This window comes from Papaver somniferum, chromosome 3 (genome assembly GCF_003573695.1).
Source record: "Papaver somniferum cultivar HN1 chromosome 3, ASM357369v1, whole genome shotgun sequence".
NCBI lineage: Eukaryota > Viridiplantae > Streptophyta > Magnoliopsida > Ranunculales > Papaveraceae > Papaver > Papaver somniferum.
This window is the reverse complement of record NC_039360.1, coordinates 134,330,900-134,351,832: the sequence shown is the minus strand read 5'-3', so window position 1 is coordinate 134,351,832 and position 20,933 is coordinate 134,330,900. Positions and strand designations below refer to the sequence as shown.

Genomic DNA, 20,933 nt, shown 5'->3' with positions numbered 1-20,933 from the left:
TAAAACTTTGGTTTGAGCACAGGAAGCTAAGTAGCAATACTTTGTTGTATCAGCCATTGTGTAGATGCCAAGACCTCCATCTTTAATTGGAAGGGTGGCTTGCCGCTGTTGAGTTAGGCCAAGATCAGCACCATCACCATCGATAAGACGCCGTAAATATTGCATTAGGTGGTTTCATAAAGATCTGTAGCATCCTGCAAAAACATGGGGCTAGTAGTGCGAAGCGAAAAGTATAATTTTGATACTCATGTGCAGTTATGCAGTAACAGGAGCTCGCTCTGTGGGTCCTGCAGCTGTTGAACCTTATTCATAAGTTGTATAGTTTTGGTAACCCTGCCTTGTACAATGTCACTACATAACTGTTCATCCAGGCTAACATGCCCACCTAGAAGTTTCACGCCATCACATGGTTTTCCAATATCTGCAGGAAAAACATTCTCTAGACTACTCCCTGGATCAGATGTTGGCCAGAAAATATCGGTCTTTCCAATGTTCAGGTGGAGACCACTCTTTGGACCTTGCTGATGTATAATTGTCGGTGCTTTAGCCACATCCAATGTATCTCCTGCAATGGTGCCATCGTCAAGGTACCAAGCATGGAGGTCCAAGGTGCGATTGGACGCAATCTCAGTAACAAGAGGATGAAGGGTTAGAGCAAAGAGTAAGGGACCAAGTGGGTCGCCTTGTTGCACGCCTTGAGTAGAAGAGAGTATGTAATCATTATAATAAAGCCTAGAAGGTTTTGAGTAACAGAATTCCACCCACCTGGATATACTTGGACAATGTGTGCGAACTTCTCGAATTAATGTTGATCTGTCCACTAGATTAAACGCATTGCAAAAGTCGATGAGCATCATAGTTTGAGTGTTAAAGTGTCCCTTTAACTCCAAAAGCTTATTTGCTACATGCATTATACCTTCTTCCCCATAGGGTATACCTACACCAAACTGGTAGTTGCCTAAGTAGGAGGTCATGTGCTTACACACTGCAGTAGCGGCCAGCTTTGAGCATAACCTTCTCCATATAGTACCAACAACGATTGGTCTGATGCCACCACCTGGTTTGAGCAGTGGAGTCGGTGGAGCGCTTGCGATGTACTCCCCCAGTACAGATGGACAACCACCTGAAAGCCATAGATTGACCACACCTGTAATGGACTGTAAAAGCTTCTCATCCACCGCTGCAGTTGAGCCACTTAAGGCATCCAATAAGTGTTGGGCTCGAAGGCCATATCTGTCGCAAGAGGTTCCTTTTGGGAAACTCTTTATGGCAACCAAAACTGCTTTGGTGTCTACAGTTACATCAGAGGCAGTTATATCTGTAGTAGGTATGGAAGGACGTGGGGAATGAGGATGCTTTTGCTGGAGTTCATATAATGTATCTGGTGTGGGAGGTGTTATTCCATCGGAAGAGAGAATACAGATAGCTGCGGTATATTGGTCATAACTTAGCTTTCTCCTGCAGGCTGAAATATTAGTATTCTTCTTCTTTTTCTTGCTGGACTGCCTGTGGCTATTGTTTTGCTTGGAGGATTTAAGCAAGTTCCGATCCATGTTGACACGGCCATTAGTTTCTCTCCATTGTACCAGAGCTTGGTTGATTGCGGCAGTCTGCAACTTTTTCCTATTGCCAGAACAAATATTAAATTTTTAATATAATTATTATTATTATGAAATACAAATATATATAATATTAACTAATTTACTAATATTAAATTTACTAATAAATTTTTAAAGAGTACATTAACTAGTTGGAAGCCTAACAAGCTAAGCTCCAACAACGTACTATTACATTAATTGAACAGGTTGTCGTGCTAGCCTACCAGCGAGCCTCATGGGTAACCTAACCAAGAGAGCCGAAGCGGATGGGGAGGCTGATATTGTGTCACAAGGGGGCAAGTTAACTCTACCTTCCATGTTAATTCCTGCAATATTACGCCACTGGGGGCTCGAACCTGGGACCTCCTAGAGCGCATGAAACTTTGGGAAACGGGGATAACCAGCTGAGCTAAGTGCCCGTTTTTATTATTATTATTTTTAATTAATTTATTATTAGATAAAGAGTATCACATTAACTAGTTGGAATCCTAACAAGCTAAGCTCTAACAACGTACTACTACATTAATTGAACAGGTTGTTGTACTAGCCTTCCAGCGAGCCTCATGGGTAACCTAGCCAAGGGAACCAAAGCGGATGGGGGGATGAGATTGTGTCACAAGGTGGGCAAGATAACTCTACCTTCCATGTTAATTCCTGCAATATTACGCCATTAGGGACTCGAATCTGGGACCTCTTGGAGCGCATGAAGCTTTGGGAAACGTGGATGACCAGCTGAGCTAGGTGCCCGTTTTGATATTTATTATTATTATTATTATTAATAGCAAATTTATTCAATAGTTATACAGGGTGTGTTGGAAGCCTAGCAACAAGATGGGCACCAACTCCCTTTTGAATAATAATACGCAACCTATGAAAAAGAGAACTACCAATTTTATGATTGACATCATATCTAACAAGGCAGTTTGTCAAACGCTTTAAAAACAAAATAGTTTCTTCGCCGAGTTCGCCTAAGGTAGTGAAGGAAAAAACTTGGAAGCCATTGCCGAGTGTTGCACAATGGTCATGATATTTGTGCATCTTTCGAGTCACAGCTGCAGAGATTGCATGACCTGGAACAAAAGATCGAGTTCTAGCACTTGTGAATGGAGATACCCTTGTGACATCAAAGCAAACATCTTTGCCTTGAATCCAGTTGTAAACCAGTATATCCGCAGGCTTTAAGGAGGTGACGCTATTGGAGAGCAATCCCAGCGAAACTTCCTTTCTTGCATCAACTCCATCCTTGTAGCATATATCAGCAAAAGCATCTCCTACCATGTCGTGTCTAAATTTGGAACCAACTTCATTGGCACAATGAATTGCATGGTCCCCATATATGTCCATAGGTATAGCGCATATAGAACATGAACTGCCAGCTTCGAAGAAAGGTATGGCTAGTCGGTATTGGAGCACGACACTAAACTGTCTTGGTCCAACAGCTTGGTTCAAACCGGCGATTGGAACTGCTTTCAAGAAATCCATAACGTGTTTCTCCCTATTGTGTTTCCACAAAATAAACTCTCGATCATTTAAGGAAAGGCGTGTGGGTAGCGTTTCCTTAACAAAATCAAAGTAAGTTGCTGCCAGGGACTTCATGAAATGTGGGGATGTGTTATTGATATTGTAATCGGAAACTGTAATGCCACAAGCCTCTATAAAGATCTGTAGAGCATGGCTGAAGCAGGGACTCAGCGTTGAGGGAGATGGGAGCCTTAGAATGTGTTGTTGTAAGTGTTGAGTTTGGGCATTCGAAGCCAAATAGCAATACTTTCCCGTCTCATTCATAGTGTAGACGCCAAACCCTCCATATTGAATATTATTACTATTACTTCTATAAAACAAATATTAAATTTTTATTATTGTGTAAAGAGTATTATTACAAGAAACTAGTTGGAAGCTTAAACAACTAAGCTCCAACGACGTACTACTACATTAATTAAATACGTTGTCGTGCTAGTCTACCGGCGAGCCTCATGAGGAACTAGCCAAGGGAGCCGAAGCGGATAGGAGGGATGATTATGTCGCGGGATGGGGTGCGGGGTGGGGGGTGGGGGGAGGCAAGATAACTCTACCTTCCATATTAAACACTGCAATATTGCGCCATCAGGGACTCGAACCTGGGACCTCCTGGAGCGCATCGGGCCTTTGAGGAACGGGGATGACCAGCTGAGCTAGCTACCCATTTTAATATTATTATTGTATATTGAGTATTTTTACAAGAAAATAGTTGGAAGCCTACAACAAGCTGAGCTCCAACAATGCACTATATTAGTTGAACAGGTTGTCTTGCTAGCCTACCAACGAGCCTCATGAGGAACCAGTCAAGTGAGTGGAAGCGGATAGGGGGTTGGGGGAAGCCAACTCTACCTTCCATGTCAAATTTTGCAGTATTGCGTCAACGGAGACTCGAACCTGATTATACATATAAAACAAATGTTTTCCTTAAAATATTTGTTTTTATTTCAAAAAAATAAATATTTTCTTTTTTACTTTGCCCACTTATTTTAAATATTTACCTTTTATAGTTGGATTTTCAACTTGATATACATCTATTTTATATTCGTGTTTTTTCTAGATGAGAAAGGAGAGTTTATGAGTAATACTTCAAAGTTACATTGTCTGAATGAAATGAGGTAGAATGGTTATCCATTACCTACAAGAGTTATTCCTTATACAAAATTTGGTAGATTTATTTGTCATTAATGAAAAGGAAAAGGCTCTCTTAACATGATGGACTAGAAATAAATAAATTAAAGTTCTTTGATAAATGAATACAATCACCTAGAATAGAACTACTTAACCACCTTATTTAGTTGGTCTTCAAATAACAAACATAAGTCATTGCATCAATGCATATGCAGATTTCAACCGTACCTTTGATGATTGCACAATTAGATGCTTCAAAGATGGAAATCCTGATGGCTAGGCTAGTCCTGTCATTGTTCAGCGAACCCGATAGTCTCTCGTGGAATCCGTAAAATAAAGGCCAGTGTTAACATTGTTAGCGCCTTCAATAAAAGAAGCATCAAAGAAATTTGTTACTACGGCTATTATGAAAAGATTCTTGGTCTGAACTACGTTTAGTCATAGCCCAAACAGTTTGTATGTTATCCTAAAGAAGAAGAGCATTAATTGTTTTTCCAGACAACTTTGATTACTAACCTAGCAGTGGTACTAGGGATAAATAATTTTTCCTTGAAAGAGTTTAAAACACCTATCTCTCCAGACTGACCATGTTGTAATGAAAATGATACTCAAAGTTTTGACATCTTTACAGTTAGTAAGCATTTTTTAATCTATTGTTGTATGGATATGTCATATCTGCATATTGAAGAACTAAATAACCATCAGGAATCAGAGACCACACCTTTCTTGAGAAAGAACAATACTACACAATATGCTCTATAGAATGGATCATGAGGATATATTCATGTTAAAAACATGACATTAACTGTTAGAGCATAGCTCGGTCGACCTCGCATGCGTTGCTATATCAATCATGTTTGTCAATGTTAGTGATCAAAACTATGAGTCTTGATTTCTAGTCTATTATATCTAAGTCTCGGACTAGGAAGAAAAGTGTAGTTGAGCTCAAGGACTTCATGGCAATTCATCATACAACGACGAAGATCTACACAAGGAACCGTGGAACTTCATCAACAAAAAGGTACGTGGAGACTTGAACTTATCTATCACTCAAAAGTCTATCTGTTCTATCTCCTTCTTCTTATGAGACAAGAATTCGTATGCTATATAGACTGGATCATACACATTTGACATTTCGAGCTGCGTATTCACTACTTATCTTTTTCTCGAAATCTTGTGTTGGTAAAGCGTTTCGCTTTGATCAAGTTTATCTTCACCTAGTGACGAAAGTCATTAAAAGTTTCAATTACTTTGAGAATTTCTCTAACGTGAAACGGTCTATGAATAACGGATATACAACGTCCTCTGAGAATGTATCAATGATTGGAATGAGAGTTTAGATTACATAACCATGTATTCCTTAATCCGAAGTTTTCGAACTTTGTTGATTGAGAGAAACCAGAGGAATTGGCTTTGCCAAGTTTGCGAACCCAGTCCGCGAACTCAGTTCGCGAACTGACGGAAGTTCTCTTACCGAGAATTTCTGCTGGGATTTTCCAAAAACTCGTTTGCGTGTTTAGTCCGCGAACCTAGTCCGCGAACTGGCGAAAGTCTCTTTGCCGAGATTTTGTGCTGAGCTTGGAAAACTCTACCGGTTGCCTTAAGTCCGCGAACTTGTTTGTAAGCTTAAGTGGTTATGATCTAAAGATGTGCTCTGAACATGAAACTTAAATTACTAAGGAATGCTTTATGCAAACCGTGGCTATAAAGTTCATGAGCCGATTCATCGAATCGAATCATCTTTGTTTCAATTGTGTCTTGTGTAGTTACATAAGATCTCATAGCAATTGAACAACTCTCTAACTAGTTCATTTGAGTCAATTGAACTAATTATGGTGAAGAAGAACTAGGTTAATATGAATTGCTCATATGGTTAACCTTTTGGGTTACTATGTTGAACCAACATGCACGTACACGTTTGGGCACGGTTTTCACAAACCCAGTAAACGTCTACCCAAGTGTGTGTGACAAGCTAAGTTTTCAATCTAACGGTTGAGAAATATTAGCTTGAATCTAAATCAGGTTTTCATCTAACGGTGAATATGGATTGCTTTGTAACTAAGGAAAAACCCTGATTTGAAGGATATATAAAGGATACATCTAGCATTGTGCAAAACTAATCCCCACACGCCTGTGTGATACTAGTGCGCTCGCTAGAGTCGATTATCCTCTAACCTTTGGTTTTTTTCTCTAAAACCAGGTTAACGACTTAAAGACTTCATTGGGATTGTGAAGCCAGTCCGATACTACTTTTATCGTAGTTGTGTGATCTGATCTTGCATCTTCTATCGTACGAGTACAATCTTTGATTGGCTTGAGATCGTGAGACTTCTCCGATAGGCAAGATAAAGAAGAAACAAACATCTTCGTCTCACTATTTGTGATTCCTCAACAAACCGCTTGTGTAGTCAAGAAAGATTGTTGAGAGGTGATTGATTAATATAGGCTGTTCTTCGGGAATATAAGACCGGATTATCAATTGGTTCCCGTTCACCTTGATTTTATATCTTAAGACGGATCAAAACCTAGGGTTTTTCTGTGGGAGACAGATTTATCCTTTGATAGACTTTTCTGTGTGAGACAGATTTGTTTATTATCATGTCTGCGATTTTAGGTTGTAGCAACTCTTAGTTGTAGGTGAGATCATCTATGGGAATCAAGTGCGCAGTATCCTACTGGAATCAGAGGCGTAGGAGTACAACTGTATCTTGGATCGGTGGGAGACTAATTGGGGTTCAACTATAGTCCAGTCTGAAGTTAGCTTGGAGGAGGCTAGTGTCTGTAGCGGCTTAATATAGTGTGTATTCAATCTGGACTAGGTCCCGGGGTTTTTCTGCATTTGCGGTTTCCTCGTTAACAAAATTTCTGCATTTGCCGCTATACAAAGACTCTACCAACTTCGTATAGTTGAGACCAAGTAAACTACCCCTAGTTACCTAGTTTCCTCAATATCCCTGCGGCTACAACCATTCTGGACAACGCATGTGAATCCTAAGATAGAGTCCACTATCTTAAGTTGCTTCAGTATCTCTGAAGACTTTAAGCACTCAACCCTTTGGATCTTCTTCCAAACATTAAAATCATGTCGCGGTGAATGAGAGATCTTGGGAAGAACCTTACATGCCTTGATACCAGTACTCAATAGTCACGAAGGCATGAGAACCAATATGTTTGGTAACCACTCTTCTATCTCAAAAAGTAGATCAAAAATAAATGTTGTTGAGTGTGACAAAGACTTTTCTTGATTAAAATAGTATAAACCTCTTGTGTTGGGTTTTAGATCTTCCAAGATCTGGATTAAACAAGTTAACCAAATCAAGTCAAACAGAACTACAATATTCAGTTACTGAAGAGTACCACCAAATGATTGCTTGTCTATCTAAATACGACTAGTCAAGAATCAGTCTATCAATGGATTAACCAGATCTAACCGATCAAGTATGTGCATGAATCAAATCAAGAAGATGCAAAACCAATATGAAAAATCTTCTTGTCTTCAATCTTCGATAGTCTTTTGTACCTGCATGATAACAAACTTGATTCCTGACTTATGAGCAATCACGCACTAACGGAGTCTGTTAACAATGGATGTTCACAAGCCAATGTTATACTCTTGATCTAGTTTGAGTGACCTTATGTCATAAAGGAAGGTTCTCAAGAATAATCAAGCTAGGTGAAAATCAAGAGATAACTACCATTAGTCAATCAAACCAATAATTGAAAACTAAAATAAAAATACGATTCTAGTTTCCCACCAACAGTACTAGTAGATGCTTCTTGGTCCCAAAGAAGTCTTTAAAATAGTGGACGCAAAATATTTCTCCTAATTATGATACTTTCCTCTCCAAGATAGTATTATGAGAATACTTAACTGGCTACAGCAGAAACATCAACGATGAAGTTTGTCTGGCTCAGGATAAGTTTGTAAGAAGAACAAACTTCACAATTTATTGACCAAGGTAGTTTGAACACCAAAGAATTTCCAGAATCGAAGATATGCAATAAAGCACCTAAAAATTCGGTCTTATGAATTCCAACCAATATCCAACTGTAAAAACCGAAATTTCAATTGACAACTCAATATTAGCTAGCAATAAATTAATTGGGCCGACCGAGCGAGCAAAGTGAGGGAGGGGGAACCTTCTATATGGTCACTTTTTGTAAAATATAAGTGTTTATTTGACACAAAAATATTGGAAATGACCCGGCCGAAAAACCAAAAATGCCCCTCTGAATCAATATTTTCTTTTTTTCCTTTAGACAATTTCGTAAATAAACCGAAGAGGAAGAGCAAATAGGTATTTGACATTTTCGTAAATAAACCGAAGATGAAGGGAAAATAGGTATTATACATTTTCGTAAATAAATCAAAGAGGAAGGGTAAATAGGTATAAGAGTCAAATTTTATTATAATTCCTTATGTATCATATTTTTTCATGGGTATAATTGGCAAGCAAATTAGAATATAACATATCTAAAAACCCGTGCGTTGGAATTTTATAAATTTTGTCTCGGAAATATTTTAAAGAGATCCACGCAATGAGTGCAAACAACAATATCAAATTTAAAGTTTTTACGAAAAATTCGGAGGTGTTTATCGTTTTAGGCACAATTTTCAAAAATTTATTTCATATCCATTATGCACACCACCACAAAGGATGCATAACACATTATGTAGCCATATTTTGGTTTATGCATCAACTAATTTTCCATTGCAACTAATAAAATGATGTACTCCCTCCGTTTTAGGAAAAGTGATACTTCACTTAAAGCACAAATTTTCTTTTACTGTCCAATTGCAGCAGTATTTCATTTTTTTCTTCGGTCGGCCCTCCCCATCGTGGTAGCGGTGTTCTATTATATACTTCTAGACAGGGACGGAGCCAGAAATATTTTTCAGGGGAGGCTAATTAGCCAAAACATAAATTCAAGAGGGGCTAATTAACAAATTTTTCTTGTAAATAACAAAAGTTCCAAAGGATTTATAACGAATTAACCAGAAACAGGGGAGGCGGGGGCCACCCCTGAACTATACTTAGATCCGTCCCAGTTTTTAGAGATATGTTTTGATTGTTGGTCAAACAAAACATATTAATTTCGAAAATCTCAAAAAGATTCTCTACTAATTTCGGTTTGGGATCTCACATTCAGTATCAAGGAATATCTTTGAACAATTGAGAAATAAGATTCCAGTACATGTTCAAATTACTCACTACGTTGACATCTTGAGCTTTCTTATTATGCAAACCCAATTTCCATATCACACAAACCTTATGACGTGTTTGGTTATGAGAAAGGAATTTTATTCCCATGAATCCTATTCCCAAAAGAGGGGAATCCTAAACCCATCACCCTTCATTGGTTTAGGATTCCTTTACTTTTTGGGAATCCTATTCTTAACCGCTCTCTAATCCTAGTTACGAAACATGGGAATGAAATTGTATTCCCAGGAAACTGATTCCATTCCCTCCAACCAAACATGTCATTAAAATATGCATGACTTATAGAAATCGGTTTTGCTTATTGGAACCGGTTCTGTATACACATAATTCATCACTCTCCACGTGTTGGAAGAGTTACACGTGGAGGACACACAGCTTGAGACATCAAGGCATGATGCCATGCCTCAACACCCAAGAGGCATCTGTCATCTACATATGTTCATCATCGAGCTGATCCGATGGCGAAGAATCAAAGAGCACTGAAAGAACGAGCCACCGCGAAGTACTGAAGAACACCCAAAGATCTGCTTTATTTCATCTCGAGGAAGATCCAAGATCAATGGTGAGGATTGGTCTCACTGACGAGGATGTGAAAGGGGCATCAGACATCTGTCTGACGCGTGCGGACCGCCCCAACCACCCGCATTAAGCACCCTAAGTATAGGGTACGTGTCGATCAGTCTGTGGAGAAGAAAGAGGTGACCCATCGTAACCATATATGACTGTTGGAGCCATCGGTCGAGAATGAAGATACCAGCGGGATTAGCGCAAAGATCAAGAAGATAAGATTGCAATTGTTTCTGATAGTGGACCCCATGTATTATCACTATAAATACCCCTCTCCACTGAGAGAGAAGGGTCGACCAGTTTTTAGGAGATTGTAGAATTTAATAGGAGAGAGAAATAGGAAGGTAAGTATGAGTTCTATTTCCCCCTTAGGCTCGTTATTCACACAGACTCATTTGACTATCTTTGTAACTACTGAATACATAATGAAACACAAACCCCCGTGGACGTAGTCCTTAGTGCTGAACCACGTAAATCATCGTCTCATTTACATTCAACACTTTATCTTCTATTCTATATGCTTTATCTAGATTTGTTATGTTATATGTTTGATCGTATGAATAGTTCAGTTTACTCCCCATTGATCAGACGAGGACGAGCCCGAAGGCTCAGAGTCTGATAGGTTTCGTACATACATCGTTTTACACGTCTTTCATTCTACTTAATGATTTTGTATGAAATACGAACATTGTTTGTGAACAAGGAAGTACCATCGTTATTTCTGTGATCACAGGTTCTACCATGATATATAACTAAATCAAGCTAGTATCGGTTCTACCATAACTCCAAAAAAACTAAAAAAAGTATCTCTAAATAAGATAAGGGTTAATAACTGTGCGATGGAAAATAAAAGGCCACCAAAATTCAATTATGAGTCCTAGGATTAAACTGGTTCCGGATTGTGCTTTATCCGACTCAGCAGCGTACTTTATGCTTTACTAGACCATCGACCATGACTTCGGTGACACGTCCTATCTATTTAATCCTAGTCCACGAGAATTTCTTCCCTTGTATCTATATCCACTACATTTTTGTTTGTTCACCTGAAATAATAAACCGCCAAACTTTATTATTACAAACTCCAATGGCATCCTCTCGTTTTTGCTTCAGATTTTACAAAGCAGTGCACTCCAAAAATTCGGCATCCACATGTTTGACAAGTGTCCTGACTCTTGCCTAATCATTTTTTCTTTTTGAGGACAGCATTTTCTGAACCGTCACTTCAAAGCTGTTCGTACCTGCACATAATTTGAAAAACTTTTATAAATTCGAGTAACCCAAAATAAAATAACCACGTCTGAACTTTTCATCCGCGCTCTCATTTAGATTTTTTGAGAGAAAAAAAACTAAAATCTTTCTTTTTTTTTTCCTTGTGATAGATATGGAGATTTCATTAGTGAGATGTTCACAAGCAAAAATCATGAAAAATGATGTTGAGATTCGTGAATTAGGGTTTTGTAATTTGATGAATAATCAAATCTTTAATAACAAAACAAATAGGATTTGTTTTGATGGTCTGATGATGAATGATAATAAGAGATGGAGAAGATCGTGTAAGGTTCAATTACCTGCTTTGAGAGCTATCAAATCGGAGACAGAGAAGCCAGAAACAGTCATTAGAAAACAATCTAACTCAGTAAGTGCTGTCTTGAGTTTCTTTATACGAAGTTTAAATTTTGTTTGATTATCATGAATTTCTATATTAGTAGAACATCAGAGCATGATTAGGGCCTTGATAAGCACAAAATATCTTGTTGATAATGTTGAGAGCCGACAACACAATCATAAAATGTGAGAATTAAATACTCTGCTGAAATTGTTTGCCGGAAAAGTTTCAATTACTGTGTGATTGTGGTGTCGGTTTTACATAGTTTTCGTATATTGGATGTTAGTAGAAAATGTCATCATGGTTAAAATGAGTGTTAGTTTAAAATCAAAATGATCAATTTTACCTCATACTTAACCTGCGCCTCTCTTTTTTTCTTCTTCTTGATTCGGTAACCTTATCTGTGACTAAACATTGCCTTTTGTGAATCAACTTTTGATTTAAAAATTGATTTAGAAGATGACTTTAAAGACAGATTGTTAGGTTCGGTCATTTTGACATTGAAGTTGAACTAATTTTCATAAAGCTTTGATTACATTTTTCTGATATCTAGATTTGTAAATATTAACCATGAAAATAGAGCAGGTTTTTACTCTTATTTCAATGCAGACATAGCCAAAAACACTTCTTTTTAACAAACTGTTAAGTGCTTACTAAGTCAATTTGCCAGTCTTGTGGGGTTCACGCGGAGATTATCTAAAGGCTGATTTTTAGCGAGGATCAACACTTCTGCTTAATGATCTTCTTTGCAAAAAATTAGCCTTTGGATCATCTCCATATGGGTCCACAAGGCATGCAAGTCGCAGTAAGAACTTATAGGAACCCATGAATGCTACAATAGGGACTGCAATCACCCTCCTGACTCTCATCTTATGGTTACTGTTTGCCATAAGAGGCCGGTAAAAGTCATGGTCTAGAATACTGGTATTAATTCCATCTGCCACTACTCTGATACTAGACGAGAGACTTTTTGGATCAAAATATAAGTTGGATGATTATCTTGAAATTTTTGGAAGTGGGTGGAGTTGGTCAAAGAATGACAGTACGGCACAGGATGCTCGTGGCTCTACTGGTTTGTATCTTATACTACCAATAGCATTGGGGGTTTTCTGTCTGCCACATAGCCTGAAATTTTCTGTTCACTCTGTTCAGCTATATTGGGTTGTCCCATTCCAGCTCATCTAGTCATTGAACATGCACCCCCAAAACTGGAACTGCTACACATCCCGCGGGTTGAATCCCGCGGGTTATATCGACAGACACAGTTGGGTGGGACCCCTCCCAACCCGGCGGTTTACCAAGGGGTGGGTTTAGTGTGGGTCCCACCCCATTGTATCTGTCGGTATAACCCGCGGGATTCAACCCGCATGATATAATTCATTTTCGCCCCCCAAACATTGTTTACTTACTATCAAGGTCAAATACAGTTAAGGAGTTTCTGAGTTTTACCACAAATACACAGCAACAGCTTACTTTAGTTTCACCCGTGGTCGAGCAAATTTCCTTGTTATCAGTGAAGTCGAATACCTAATGTACAGCTCCACACTCTATTAGGATGTTCATGGGGTATTTGTGGAAGAATAGCTCACACTGGAGAAGGATACTGCATTTATCAAGAATGATGTTCTGTTTTCAGTTAAAAAAGAGGAATGTATTCTGCTTCAGATGTTTTAATAGATTCTAGGTGGCTTTAGTCTTTTCCATACATTCATAAAGATGTGATGAAATAATGAGGTTCAGCTTCGGCTAAGATAGAAATCCAACCCTTGATCTTCAACCTTTAATTGTTCTTTTGCCTTCTGTGGGAGTAAAGAGTGTTGAACACAGAATTTCCATGTCCATTTTTGTCGAAAATAGGAGCTAGGAACTCTGTTTTTCACGTTGGATTTTGAGTTTTCACATACGACAAGTCTTAGTTTTGAACCTCTTCACTCTCACTGGAAAAAAGAAAAACTAATAAAGGGGTCAGAGTTGACATTTATGTGTGGCAACACTTTTCATTGAATTTTTTCCCGAGCAATGTTGTGGAGTACATTATTTGACCACATTAGCTGACCACGTGATGTGTCAGTTGATATGTGCATATGATGTGGCATGAGAGTGTGTAGCTATTTATTCACTCCGTATTCTTGACCTCATTTGAGATGAAAGCCGGAGAACCAATCATTCATTTCTTTTAAGGAGGAATAAGAAATACGGATCAGAGTTGACTACATTAGCTGCCATAGCATGCATGTAGACATCAACCGCCACGACATGTGGTGAGTTAATGTAATACAATATTGTGCTCCATACAGATTTATTCATTCCTTTATTTCTTGTGTATACCATTTTGTGTGCTATTATGATACGTTTGATAATGTGATTGGAGGTGCTGAAGCTATGTGTTCGTATTTTATTCAACAAATTTGAATTTATATTGACATATAAATATGTTCATTTCCTTGTTTACACAGGAAGGAAGACCAAAACTGTATGTTGGACTTCCTCTTGATGGAGTCTCTGACTGCAATTCTGTCATCCATGCAAGAGCAATTGCTGCTGGATTAAAGGCGTTGAAGCTCTTAGGTTTAGAAGGAGTGGAATTTCCGATTTGGTGGGGTATAGTTGAGAAGGAAACAATGGGTCAATACAATTGGTCAGGCTATGTTGCTCTTGCAAAGATGGTGCAAGAAGCGGGACTGAAGTTACGTGTTTCCCTTTGCTTCCACGGCTTAAAAGAACCTTCAATTCCATTACCAGAATGGGTATCTCGTATTGGAGAATTACAACCTGATATCTACTTCACTGATCGCTCTGGAAGGCGTTACACTGAGTGTTTGTCTTTGGCTGTTGACGATCTTCCAGTGCTCAATGGAAAAACTGCAATGGAAGTTTACCAAGGATTTCTTGAGAGCTTTAAATCGTCTTTCTCACCTTTCATGGATTCCACAATCACGGTAATTCTTTGGTTTTCAATCTCACAACAGATTCTGTAATGCTAATTATAGTACTTGTAGGGGGGTAACGTCATCCATATAGAATTAGAATAGCTACCAACTCTTTTCTCTCTAACACTGACTTCTGTCTTGCCACGTTTTCAGGACATCATAATTGGTTTAGGACCAAATGGTGACCTTAGATACCCGTCTAGTCCTTCAGCAAGTACACAAGATTCTGGAGTTGGAGAATTCCAGTGCTTTGACAAACACATGCTCGACCACCTCAAACTGCATGCTGCAGTAACTGGAAACCCTAACTGGGGACTTGGCGGTCCACATGATGCCCCAACTTACTACCAATCTCCCAACTCCAATACTTTCTTCAAGGAGAATGGAGGTTCATGGCAAACTCCTTATGGTGATTTCTTCCTGTCCTGGTATTCAAACCAACTCATCTCTCATGGAGATCGTCTTCTCTCTCTTGCCTCCTCAATTTTCCGGAACACTCTGGTCACAGTATCCGGAAAAGTCCCACTTGTACACAACTGGTATAAAGTTCAATCCCATCCTTGTGAAATGACTGCAGGATTCTACAACTCAGATTCAAGAGATGGATATAATCAAGTTGCAGAACTTTTTGCGAAAAATTCTTGTAAGATTATCCTCCCAGGAATGGATTTATCCGATAAACACCAGCCTTCTGAATTATATTCAAGTCCCGAACTATTGCTTTCTCAGATCAGAACTGCTTGTGAGAACCATGGGGTAAAATATGTTGGTGAGAATTTGTTGGCGTCAGGTATGCTGCCATTGAATGGTTTTGAAAGGATCAAGCATAACCTTTCAAAGGGAACTGCAGTAGATTCATTCACGTATCAGAGGATGGGGGCATATTTTTTCTCACCAAAACACTTTTCGTCATTCACAGAGTTTGTCAGGAGCCTAAACCAGCCTGAATTGCATCATGATGACATGCCGACATATGAAAAAGAAGAAACCATATTGGTATCTAAACCAGTTAAGGATCTCAGAATGCAAGAAGTTTAGTAGAAGTAAGATATCATAATTCCTGTATATATAGATGACAAGGAATTACAAATGTAAATTGTATGTGGAGAGAAATTTATATATAATAGAAAGAACGTAACAGTGTTACCATTTGCACACAAAAAAAAGAACCCTCAAACTAGAGCTGCACGGGAGTTATATATAATAGAAAGAAAGTACTGGCGAAGAAGATGCACTAGAAAATTAGTGTAAATTTAAGCTCAATTTATAGAGAAAAACTGTAAGAAAGAACTGGAGACAAATTAAGGGCACGTACCATGCGCCTGCAGAATGACACACGACTCTGTGATATGTAAATTGTCAAATTATAAAAAGTGTCAGATGACACACGACGACCCACATGAAAAATGTAGTTGATTGTCTGAACTTGGAGGAAAGTTCAAACAATTTCAATAGTCAGTTATATGACGTTGAAGTTGGCACTGGTAAATGGTAAGGTTGCATGTAATGAAGTGTGTTATTTTTGCGCAACAGTAGGGTGATAACAGAAACAACATTCTGCAAAACAATTAGCCTGTGTAATTAGTTTTCACTGCCCAAGAGTAAAAAAGAATGCAAAATGTCAAAATAGATCAATCTAAGAAGTAGCCAAGCACTAGCTGTATGGTAGAACCTAAATAAGAGAATTACAATACCGAAAAGGATCTCAACTTGTGAACACTTGGTGGCTTTGAGATAGCTCTTCTTGTTTCCTCTTATTTTCATTATAACAGAAACTACATGAATGAAGTGAATATTTTCACCAGCTTTAGCCAATCCTCATTAACACTTCCCTCAGTAGTTCAGGTGACATAAAAGTTAGGAAAAAAGGTTGAGCAATTGCAGGATTCTTCCAAGAATACTCTTCAGCCCTTCAATCTGAGAAATTTACCATACATTACACTTCAATTTGGATGGCGGTGAACTTAAAATTTTTGAGGCTGAAACTGACTTTAGTCAAGCTAATTTGACTATGGGTGGATTTAAAAATAAGCTTTACCTATCAATTCAATCATTGGTAGGTATATTGGTTCATTTGTACCGACAAGAAAGATCATCAACATTTTGTACCATCAAGATATTGTTATTGTTTGCTGAGCCTGAAAGAACTTTATTTAGTAATCTTAGTTAAGTAGGAAACTTTACTTTCAATTGTTTGTCTGAACTGAATTACTTGAAGTAGCATTTTGACTTAAAGAATGTGGTTCCCATATTTCCTGTTTAGAAAGATCTTTTGAGGATGGCGTATGGTCCAACTCCCAAAGAGCAATGCTAAATGCGCCTCTACCAAAAATCATGTTTAATTTGCAAGGAACTAAACTGGCGAATGCAGTGGCGTAGAGTCAGTAAGTATAACTACATTGCAAGACAACTACAATATCAGAAGGAAAAAAAATAATAAACAAAACAAGTGCAGGCTCACTAATCTAATTGCCAAGAATTGGTGGCTTTGAGATGGCTCTTTCTTTTCCTCTTGTTTCCAGTCTCTTTATTTGTAATTATAACAAACTACATGAATGAAGTTTTGGTCAATTTAAGCTTGCAACCTACTGAAATTTAGTCAGCATTTTATACCCAAATTTTCTCAGACCTCGGATTTTTGTTTTCTTCTTTTTGGTTCTTACTGAAGCTTAAACAGAAACCTTGCTATAAAAGGTTCGGCTCGCAGAGCCAGCTTCTGAAACCCCTTAAAAGTCAGATTGACGATCATGGCATCCTTCAATCAATTGCAACTCCACAAACAATGTGAACACGGGAGAAAATTCAATTGGAAAGAGCATGATCTTGAAGGATTTAACTTGTTACATCTTTTTCTTCGAAATTCAAGTAGTTTATGTACACAAATTCACGAATAAATAGTAATACATAGATAGCTGACGCGGGGAGTAAACCTACAGAGTTTAACTGCTTTTTGTACCTTTTCCTTGCCAGCTTTCACCGTGCAAATCCCCAACTGTGGGAGCAATAATCACTGACACCCTTTGAAGATGGTACAAAACATTGCCTGCATAAAACAAATAAAATAAGTTAATGAATGAAGTACCTGCGAGACTAGAACAACATTGACGTTGTAGACAATATATAAAGGATGTGTTGCAAAAATATTCCTCCACAACTCTCAGCAAAATGTTGTTCTTACCACCACTTCTGGAAGCATGACAATTTCAACTTCTAGAAGATAATTCATACCTTTTACTTTTCGGGTTATTCACAGGCAATCTTGGTGTCAAAACTGCTAAGGCAGATGGCAAATGCCTGGAAAGCTGAAACTGGATACTGATAATCCATAGTGAACAAGTCCTTTCCAACTTTGCCGAACTGAAGCAGGACCTTCTCATGTTCTGGTCCAGATGGTCCATTCTCTGGAGAAGCAACCAACTGAAAATTCTTCACAGAAGCAACCGTCACCCGGCCACGAAAGTTCAGACACCAGCATTGAAGTTGCTCATGCCACCTAGGCGACTTGTTCTTTAACACCAAAAGCCCTTCTTTCTGATCAACCAGAGGACCTGATACAGAATTCTCCTTTTGGGCTGATGATTTAGACCGGAAAAATGGTATCATTGGGAAGGACTCAAGGTTGCTAAGTGGGAATTCAGTCTGTGTGGGGGCTGTTCCACCTGGTTCTATTGATGTGGCAGGGATTCCATCCATTACACAATGCATCCTCCGTGGACCCCTAGACCCACAAAAAACGGAAAGGGGTGAGTCTACTATTGGTGAAGGCAGTAAAAAAAAACACACTATTAATTACTACGAGAAGAAAAAAAGAAAAAATGGCAATCGTAATTTAATGAAGTTCCCTTACCTGGATCCCAGAACATTCAGCTCGTATGCAATGTGTGCTACTGGATAGTTGCCAACAGGGACTCTCGGTGTAACTTGTTTAGAACCCACTAGCCTATTGGAGCGGCTTTTCGATACCATGGCTACAGCATAAGGAGGCTGGCTATCATAGACTGTAAACTTAGTCCCCAAAAAGTTTGATCTGTTAAAAAAGCAGAAGTGAGTGAAACTAGGTTCATATGTACATGAAAGACCATGACTGGCAAGTTGCACTTCACCTTAACTTCCCAATGTAGGTACCGCTCCCCTTAGACATGTCATCTGCATCTATAGAGATGATGTAGTCTGTGCAAGTAGTGCGACGAGCCTTACGAGCAGCAAGAAGGAACTTGCCGTTATCAGTCAGCGCTGCGATGAACATAAGATGGTAAATGTTAAACCCAGACTGGGATAACCGTAACGGGGAAATCTACTTTCAACCACTCTACACCAGCAAAGAAAATCTATTTCTCAAAAGATCTTACAATTAACACCTTAACAAACCCCCAAAAAAAAGTGAGGTTGTCCACCAAGAGAAACAAAGAATGCACGCCTCACCTGGAGTCAATCCAAGGTAAAGATGATATGTTTGGGCCGTCCTGTTGCGTTTGATGAAACACTGGATTATTGTTTCCCTTGGACCAGGCTGCAAATAACAGAAAAAACATCTTGAGAGAGATAGAGAGAGTGTGTAAAATGAAGATCACGGACAATATAGGGCAATCAATCCGCATGCTACATGACAATTGTCAATGAATATTAACACCAAATACATGATAACATGACGGGAGGCACTACTTAATTAGAGGTGGATGGAGCTAAAACATGTCCCTAATTCTCACACAAAATATCAAATGCACAACAGCCGAGTTAAGTTTCATGCAATGTGACACTTGAAGAAGGCCAAAATCATACAAGCTACAAAAGTTATTTTAGCTTATAATCAAGCCTCAGATATACAAGTCTAGCAGCACTACAAAACTTATCAAATGCTATTTTGAATCAAAACGTTGAAATTCAAACCTGTTTCAAGGAGATAGGAAACGTTAACTTCCCAGACAATTCAGGTGTCGATACAATCTCCTTCATGATTTCTCTCCAATTCCTACAAACTCCAGCACAAGCAACAACGTATTTCCTTGGCGGCCATTTAAACTCGGAGTCTTCAATTCTCATTAACACATCTCTCAATAGTTCAGGTGGCATATTGGCCCAACAACTTTGTTTAAATGCATCAATTGGTATGGTTTCATCTTGAACCACCTGTAGTGATTTTGATTTCAACCCCTTAACATCAAATCCTCTCCTTGACATACTTCCAAATTCCCCTTTCACGTCTCTAATTATACTCTTCAAAGTCATCAAAGAAAAAAACCCTTTTGAACCTTACATAAAAATTATTTACAAAAATTTAAAAGAAAGCCCCAAATCTCTAAATCCAAAACCCTAGCTAAAAAACTTAAAAAGATCCTAAATTTAATCAAATGAACATCAGAATCTACTGATTCCCCTAGAAATGAAGCCCCAAATTACCAAAACCCTAGTCACTTGAAATTATTGAACATAAGAAAGCTGGTTCTGAAATTGAGCTCAAAAACTTTCTGAACAGATCCAAACTTTCCTCAAATTAATAGCAGAATCTATTGAAAACTCTACATATTAAGCTATTTTAATAACTTATGCTTCTATTTTTTTGCACATAATTCCTTACTTCTAAGTTTAGAAGAAATTGACAAAATTATTGAATAGATTTGGTTCCTTGAAAGCATTGATAGATTAATTTGGAATTAATCTACTTCTAGAACTCTAAAAACATCAAGAAAATTCTTAATAACTACTGCATATCAACATCACCACCAACAACAACTTCTTTTCTTTTTCTTTACAATAATTGAACCCTAAAAGATTAGATCTTTAGACTCTAAAAAAAAGGTTCTCCTCTCATTATTAAATGGACAGCTGTGTAGAACACCGAGACAGATAGAAAATTAGGGTTTTTCTTTTCTTTTTCTCTCGGAGAAGATTACTCTAAAAGAGTCTATACCTCATTTTCATGGTTTTTGACGTTAGTGGGTGTGTTACCTAAATACCCTTGATAAATAACCTTATCTGGATAATTATTAATCATTGTCATCTAATCTAATTTCTTGATTAAGAGGAGTTTCTGTTTTTAGTTTCGATTTTTCACCGGATAAGTAGGGTTTAGCGGCACACCGTGCCATGTGTCATATTACAGTTCCAATTGGTGTTAAATTATTATTATTATTATTTATTTTTTTTTTGAGATGGGTGTTAAATATCTGCAAAATCCCAAAAGATGGAAAATTTCTTATTTAGTTTAGGCTGCTTCTTGTGGGTGGGCTACCTCACATATACCATGCCCGGTGATCTGATAAGCTGGCCGCATCACTATGGTAATGATGCGGAAAGAGAGCATCGAGCAAGAGAGAGGAGAGCACAACACGGAAGCAAGAAAACGACTACATTGATAATTAGTTTT

At 38.2% G+C, this 20,933-nt stretch overlaps 2 protein-coding genes across 2 annotated transcripts; one reads left to right on the top strand and one right to left on the bottom strand.

Annotated features, from left to right (window-relative positions):
* The first annotated feature begins 11,324 nt into the window (after positions 1 to 11,324).
* Positions 11,325 to 15,906, top strand: LOC113357435 (inactive beta-amylase 9-like). Its single transcript, XM_026600825.1, has 3 exons — positions 11,325 to 11,669; positions 14,096 to 14,578; positions 14,723 to 15,906. Exons 1-3 carry the CDS (start codon positions 11,415 to 11,417, stop codon positions 15,605 to 15,607), a joined length of 1,623 nt encoding a protein of 540 aa, XP_026456610.1. The 5' UTR covers positions 11,325 to 11,414; the 3' UTR covers positions 15,608 to 15,906.
* Positions 15,907 to 17,354: 1,448 nt separating this feature from the next.
* LOC113357436 (tubby-like F-box protein 3) lies at positions 17,355 to 20,473 on the bottom strand. Its single transcript, XM_026600826.1, has 6 exons — positions 19,457 to 20,473; positions 18,992 to 19,079; positions 18,673 to 18,802; positions 18,417 to 18,596; positions 17,798 to 18,287; positions 17,355 to 17,612 (listed from the first exon to the last, which is right to left on the bottom strand). The coding sequence occupies exons 1-5, from the start codon at positions 19,793 to 19,795 to the stop codon at positions 17,813 to 17,815; spliced, it is 1,212 nt and encodes a 403-aa protein (XP_026456611.1). The 5' UTR covers positions 19,796 to 20,473; the 3' UTR covers positions 17,355 to 17,612; positions 17,798 to 17,812.
* Between the last annotated feature and the right edge of the window lie 460 nt (positions 20,474 to 20,933).